This window comes from Ailuropoda melanoleuca, chromosome 7 (genome assembly GCF_002007445.2).
Source record: "Ailuropoda melanoleuca isolate Jingjing chromosome 7, ASM200744v2, whole genome shotgun sequence".
Classification (NCBI taxonomy): Eukaryota; Metazoa; Chordata; class Mammalia; order Carnivora; family Ursidae; genus Ailuropoda; species Ailuropoda melanoleuca.
The window spans coordinates 59,864,026-59,871,150 of NC_048224.1; the positions used below are offsets into that span (position 1 = coordinate 59,864,026).

General features: G+C 54.5%; 1 protein-coding gene across 1 annotated transcript in view; it reads right to left on the minus strand.

The window, feature by feature from the left end:
* Positions 1-6,972, minus strand: part of EDF1 (endothelial differentiation related factor 1) — a 10,128-nt gene extending 3,156 nt beyond the window's left edge. The window contains exons 1-4 of the mRNA XM_034663761.1: positions 6,628-6,972; positions 6,243-6,476; positions 1,608-1,825; positions 217-429 (exon numbers count right to left, since the gene is read on the minus strand). Coding sequence (XP_034519652.1) covers positions 217-429; positions 1,608-1,825; positions 6,243-6,476; positions 6,628-6,640 — 678 coding nt within the window. The 5' untranslated portion in view covers positions 6,641-6,972. The remainder of the gene's footprint in view (positions 1-216; positions 430-1,607; positions 1,826-6,242; positions 6,477-6,627) is intronic.
* Positions 6,973-7,125: the final 153 nt, after the last annotated feature.

Genomic DNA, 7,125 nt, shown 5'->3' on the forward strand with positions numbered 1-7,125 from the left:
CGGGGAGTCCCGCGCTGGAGCAGGGGCCCTCGGCGGAGGGGCGGTGGGGAGGGGTGTGGGGAGGGGCAGCGGCGACAAGGGGAGCGCCAGTAGGGGGAAAGGAGACGGGGAACCCCAGGAGGAGGGGTGCGGTGGGAGGGGCTGCGTGCTTGGGGAAGGGCGCCGGGGACGGGATCCCTGGAGCCCCAGCCCCCGTGCTGACTGGCGGGCCCGCACCGTTGGCCGCGGGGTCGGTGCGGCGCCTTCCCGGACACGCGGAAGGCGCTGCGGGGGAGCTTTTCCGCACTCGGACTCGTTTCTGTTTCCTGCCCTGCACGCGAACTGAAGTTCCGTGTCTCCGCGGTCGTGGTCACGTGCTGCAAAGATGTTGGGGGCGAGGGTGGGTGCGGTTCGGTGGGGCCTCCAGCATTCGCAGGTTGGGGAAGGGCTCTTTAAAAAAAAAATGTAAAATGGTAAAAATAAGGTTGGTTACAACAGCTAATGTTGTGTAACGTGTGTAGTCTGTATAGTGTTAAATATGTGTGCTTTATTGTACAATACAGTAATATTTTACGGTTTATGGTAATATATAAAGAGAAAAGTCAGTGCATTTTTAAAAACTGACAAACGCTACAAGCATCACAAAATTTGGGAAAAATCAACATTTGTATGAATTAACGAGTGCGTCTCCTTAATGCTGTTGCTGGCATGTTTGGCTGTATTCTCTTTGAGCGCCACATCATGACTTTGCAGAATTGTTTTATGAAGAAACAGAACGACTGTTCAGACATTTCCCTAGGGCGTTTGATAGACTTCGCATCTGACTGTTGGTGTTGGTTTGGGTCACACTCGGGGCTTTGCAGAGGTGCTCCTACAGGTTTGTGCAGCGCAAACACAGGCACTCTGATCAATGCAATCCCCGTCCAAAAAGAAAAAAGGTATATGGTATATTAAATTGCATATACTGCATTATGAAACCATTTATCAGAGGACACAACTTTTACTTTATCCAGCTGTTGGGGAGAACCAAGTCCTCCACTCCCAATTTGCAGACTCCTTTCTGGTGGATACCGCAAGTGTTGTTTCCTCACTTCCACATGCTTATGCTGTGCGGCTGGGTAATTGGCGGCCATAGAAGACCCACCCACCCTAGGAAAGGCAGCAAGACTGAACGTCATTTAAAAACCCGGTAAACCCCAGCTAAGCGCATCCCAACTCAAGGTTGCCTTAGTGGGGTCCCAAAAGCGCTTGTAGTCACTCCAGTGGGCGCCACAAAGAGGGGTGAAGGTACAGCCCACCTGGAAAGAGGAAGCAGTCTTAACCAATTGTGGTTAAAATAAGGCCACGAATTTCACCGGCATTTGGCCGTGTGAACCCACTGCTGGCATCTCGGCAAGAGATGTTGCGTCAGCTCCGTGGTGTTGCAACTGCTCTGGTTGGCTCAGACCCAGAGAATGGTTGTCTAGACCTCTGTGTCCTCTGTCCGGACAGGTGTCTGCCATCTAGCCTTGGTCAGGAGGCCAGGCCTGAGGCTGCAAAGACCTGGTAGCCTCTCTCCTTGTGGTACTCTCTCCGGCCAGGACGCGGGTGACACAGGCGTCTGCACCCCCCCCAACACCTGCGCTCACCCGTGCACACCCTGTCCTGGCTGCGGTTGCTTCCCATTTCCTCAGCGTCCAGGGGCGGGTAGCGTGGGGCAAGGAGCCGCAGCAGGTGTCACAAAGGAGCGGCCCTCGGAGGCCTGGTACGCCATCCGCCATCCGTACTCCCTCCAGAGGCGCCACGCCGTCACTGTAGCGACTCCGCGTCTTGTAAGGTAAGCAGTCTGCCACCGTCACCCAGTTACCTTCGTACACGGAGAAGAGAAAACGATTCTAAAGCCTTCCGAAAGACAAAAACCCGGCGATTTCCGTGTTTCTAAGATAAAGGTTAAATATTGTAACCCTAATGAAAAACTAGCCTTAAATGGTACCAACTAAAAACTGTCTGGTAAAATCTAATAAACGTGAGAGTCTCGTACCTCGCTAAGGAGGGACTGTTCGCGGTGACGGCGGCAGACAGGTGTTTCCGTGATTCCACCTCCCAGCAGTCCAGCCTTTGTGGGAGCCCTTCCCCCTCTAAAACATTTATTTTACTGCGGTAAAATACACTTAACGTAAAATTACCGTCTTCACCATTTTTGAGCATCAAGTTGTTTTAGATACACTTGTGTTGTCGCGAAACCGTCCCCATCCGCTATCGCCGTGACTTCATGTTGTAGAATGGAAGCTCTGTCCCCTTCACTAACTTCCCACCCTGGCTGCCGCCAAGCCCTTGGCAACCACCATTCTACCTTCTGCAATTTCGGCTCGTCTAGGGACCTCCAGTGAGTGGAATCCTGTGGTATCTGCCCTGTTGTGGCTGGGTCTCAGCAGTGTCTCGAGGCTCATAGGTCTTATAGCAGGTGTCAGACCCTCCTTCCTTTTATGGGTGAATATGATTCCATTGCAGGGACATTCCGAGTTCTGTTCATCCGTCCACCCACACGCGGGCTGCTTCCCCCATGAGCTCTTACGAATAAGGGTAGAATTTCATGATGTGGCTTTCTCACCCCTATCATTTGCCCAGCACTTTGGGACCTCTAAGTTTAGAAAACAGCGCCCTTCAGTTTGGGGATATTTTCTTGGGCTGTTTTCTTGGATAACGTCTTCCCCTCTCGTCGGCTTCCACTCCCAGGAACCCCTGTCGCTAAGATGTTAGAGTCCGTCACTGAGACTCTAATGTTCTTGTTTCTATTTTTAAATTCCTTTTCAGGGGGGCCTGGGCGGCTCAGTCACTGAAGTGTCTGCCTTCTGCTTAGGTCATGATCCCAGGGTCCTGAGATCGAGCCCTGCATCAGGCTCCCTGCTCAGTGGGGAGTCTGCTTCTCCCTCTACCCCTGCCCCCTGCCCTGCTCTTGCACTCCCTCTCTCTCTCAAATAAATAAAATCTTAAAAAAAAAAAAAAAAAGAGGGGCGCCTGGATGGCTCAGTCGGTTAAGCGTCTGCCTTCGGCCCAGGTCATCATCCCAGTGTCCTGGGATAAAGTCCCGCATCAGGGTACCTGCTCAGCAGAGAGCCTGCTTCTCCCTCTGCCCCTCCCCCCTGCTCGTGTGCGTGTGTGTGCGCGTGCTCTCTCTCTCTCAAATAAAATATTTTAAAAATATAAAAATAAAAAAAAGAGAGTGAGAGAGACCACATCAGTGCAGTGACAGTGACTGAGTTACCTTCCAGCTGCTGAGATGTCTAAAAGCCATGAGGATTGGCTTTGGTCACACACAGATATGGACCGAACCACAACTTCTAGAATGCAGTGGAAGTGGAATTTTTAGGACTCCCTACCAAATGTATCCTGGTTAAAGTTGTCCCTAATCTGTGGCTCAGAGTGAAAGGAAATTACCAAAATTAAGGTTAATAAAAAGAGTTCTTTGACCAACAATGAGCAAACATAGATGGGCAAACACAACAGGGCCGTGTACTCAAATGACGAAGAGAAACAGATTGATCGCGACAAAATCATTGTCAAGTTTGCAGACATTGAGCCTTAAAAACAGAGACTGGGCTATCATTTCATTCATACTGTGAAAACCTTAAAACAAGTATTCCCTTGTTTTTTTAAAAAAATACAACAAAGTAAAGAAAGTTTTAATCCATCATTTTCTCCTTTTTTGTATTTTTTACTGAATATTTCTTTTTTTGTTTTTTGTTTTTTTTGTTTTTTGTTTTAAACCGGCACAATTGTGCACGTGAAGTTCAGACAAAGAACATTTATACTGCCTTGTCTTCTGGCCACTGTAGTCCCTGAATATACCTTGTGCTGTGGAGGAGGGGGACTTGGAAGGACCCGTCCATCTAGCCGTCAGTGAGGACTGGAAAGGCCCGTGTGTGGGGGAAGGCAGGGCTGTCACCCGGGGAGGGAGCATGGACAACTGGACTGGGCACTGGGGAGCAACTCCCTTCAGCCCCCATCAGCTTCAGAAGTAGGACCACCGAGGGGCGCCTGGGTGGCTCAGTTGTTAAGCGTCTGCCTTCGGCTCAGGGCATGATCCCAGAGTCCTGGGATCCAGCCCCACATCTGGCTCCCTGCTCCGCTGGGAGCCCCCTTCTTCCTCTTCCACTCCCCCTGCTTGTGTTCCCTCTCTCCCTGGCTGTCTCTCTCTCTGTCAAATAAATAAATAAAATCTTAAAAAAAAAAAAAAAGTAGGACCACCGAGATCAAGCCGGGGACAGGGCATCAGCGGATGGTCCCTGGGAGAGAAGGTAGGCCAGCGGGCTGCAGGGGGTGAGGGCTGATGGGTGTGGCCTGGGGTCTGGGGAAGCAAGGAGGGACGGTGGACAGGTGGTAGGACCAGGGTTGGAGGTCCCAGTTGGGCTGAAGAATGCTGGGGTCCTGGACCAGGGTTAAACCCAACCAGGTGGGAGGCCCACAGCAGAGGGCAGCAGTGGTGGGCCCAGCAGAGCCTGCCGTGGCAGGGTGGAGGAGAGACCCTTGGAAAGCCACTTGGAGCCTCCCAGACACGGGGCTGTGGACCTTGGCCAGGCGATCAGCTTGGCGGGTCCGAGTGTGAGCAAAGCCACTGCACGTTTTGTAGGTTTGAGGTGCCTCAATCAGAGCAAATTCCCTGCACAGAGCAGGTGCGCCGTGCCTTTGGGGCCCGGCCAGCAGTTCCGGCTGAGGCCAGCAGATGGCGAGCGCGGACTGGTCGCTGAGCCTGTGTGGGAGGGGGTGAGGAGGGCGTGGAGGGCAACCAGGGCTACGAGGGCTACGAGGGCGGGGAGAAGGGCAATGGGGTCTGGCTCCAAAGGCGACCCTTGGGACCTGAGCTCTCTGCCCAGCCGTTAGTTACCCGATCATGCCTTCATCTATCCAACAAGAACAAGCAGGAACTGAACCCCGAATGAGGCGAAAAGGACCACTGACACCCGGAGACTCACATCTAAGAGAGGAGGGAAACTCACAAACTGATTATAGTCACATGGGGTGAGGGGAAGGGGAACCCTCTTTTTTTTTTAAGATTTTATTTATTTATTCGACAGAGATAGAGACAGCCAGCGAGAGAGGGAACACAGCAGGGGGAGTGGGAGAGGAAGAAGCAGGCTCATAGCAGAGGAGCCTGATGTGGGGCTCGATCCCATAACGCCGAGATCACGCCCTGAGCCGAAGGCAGACGCTTAACCGCTGTGCCACCCGGGCGCCCCGGGGAACCCTCTTAACACAAGGCCACCAGGAGAGAGACTCATCTTTATCTGGAAACCTTAAGACTTGCAGAGGCCCCAGGCAGGTGCCAAGTACCTGGGAGAGGCAGGGAGCTTGTCCAGGTGAGGGCCTGGCTGGTGCAAAGGCCCCGGGGCCAGGCCTGCCTGGTGAGCAGAAGCTAGGAATGGCCAGGGCAGCCTGGACATTTTTTTAAAGCTAATCTCTACGCCCAACATGGGTCTCAAACTCACAACCCCAAGATCAAGAAGCCAGCCAGGTACCCCCAGCCTGGGCATTTTAAATTCTGTGCCTGAGGCCGTCACCTGGGCCTTTGGCTCTGGGGTATGGTATGGCATTTGTGTTCTGAGGTTGGCTGAAGGGATGTGGGTGTTGAATAGAGCAGTGAATCTGTGTTTGCTTCTGGGTGAGGGAATCTGGGGTGATCTTTGCTTTCTTCATGTACGTTTCCGTGTTCTCCAGAGTTTTGGAAGTGAGCTTCTGTTGCTTAAAACACAAGTGTTTTTCAAGCAGTGGTATCATCAGTGAGGTGGTGTGTAGTGAACGTGTCCCTTCCTCTTCCCTCCTCACCGATTTTGTTATTTTCTGTGCATCTCTCCAAGTCTACAGAGAGTACAAAAGGGGCACAGAGACAGTCATCCTGCCAACAGAGGACGCTGCGTCCTGCACGTGCTGGTCACCACCAAGCCTTTTTCTCCATCAGCGGCACTCAGCATGGGCTCACACCGCTGGGGGCCAGCTCCGTACTGGCCCTTCAAGACGGGGGGGCCTGGCTTCCTCCTCCCTGCAGTTCAGGGACGCCCCCAGGATGAGCCTGTCCCAGCACTGGCTGCTGACAAGTCAGCCACAGGGCCTCACCACCCTGTTTCTTCTTTTTGAGGGGGTTGCCCTGCGGGAGGAGCCGCCGTGGCTGTGCACTTTGTGGGGGCGGGGGGAGCCCCTCCTGGCTGGCCTTCTGGAAAGGCGCCGTCAGATGACTGCACAGTGAGAGCGAAACCAGCTTCCTTCCAAAGCTGCCGCCCCGGGCTCACCTTCACACGTCTGGGAAATGAGCCGAGGAGAAGGCCGGGCTGTTAGGGCCAGGATGTGTGGGGTGAGGGAGTCCGCCCTTGCAGGGCTGGTTCTGCCGAGCAGGGGTCCCTCCTCTGAGGACAGAACTGGGCACATGAGGGCCATCCTGTGTCCTGGGTCCTTCGGGGGATGGGGGGGGTCAGTCTTCCTGCCTCGGGCTCCATGTGACAGCTGCTGTCTGTTCTCGCAAAGGCCTGAGTGAGGAAAGGACATGAGATGAGGGCCTCTAAGGGGAGCGGCCGTGCCCCGTTGGGAGAGGAGGTGCAGCTGGCGTTCAGAAGCGTCCCTGGGGCACAGGTGATGCCATGGGAAGGGGAAACGGAAGGGGTGGGGTGGGCTGCCTACCCTTGAGAGCCATCGGACTATCAGGCAGAGTGGGTGCAGGAGTCCACAGGCCCAGCGGGCAGCTGGTGGGCCCTCCTGGGTCCGCAGCAGCAGGACCCTAATGTGCAGCCAGACCCATGCCTCTCTCTGGGGGGCGCTGAGGCCCGGGACAGTGGCCCTCTGCTGCCTTCAAGACCCCAGCCTTCAGCGAGCAGTGGAAGCGTGATGCGGGCCCTCCCGGGTCTGACTGGGGCTGCCCCAGGCCCCCCGCAAGCCCTCCCACTGGGGCCGCCTTGGGTGGAGTTTCGCTTTCTTTTTGGCAGGAAGGAACCTGAGTGGGAATCCCCTGAGCTGCCTGACAACCAGAGTGAGTCACCCCTTTCCAGCCAAGCAGGACCGAGGTGTCACCCGGTCTGAGCTGGCCAGTGGGGGTGGGTGGGCCACTTCCCAGTCTGGGCTAGGCCGGCGCCTCCTCTCTCATTCTCAACCCTGCATGCCTCTAAGACCTGTCATCAGAAT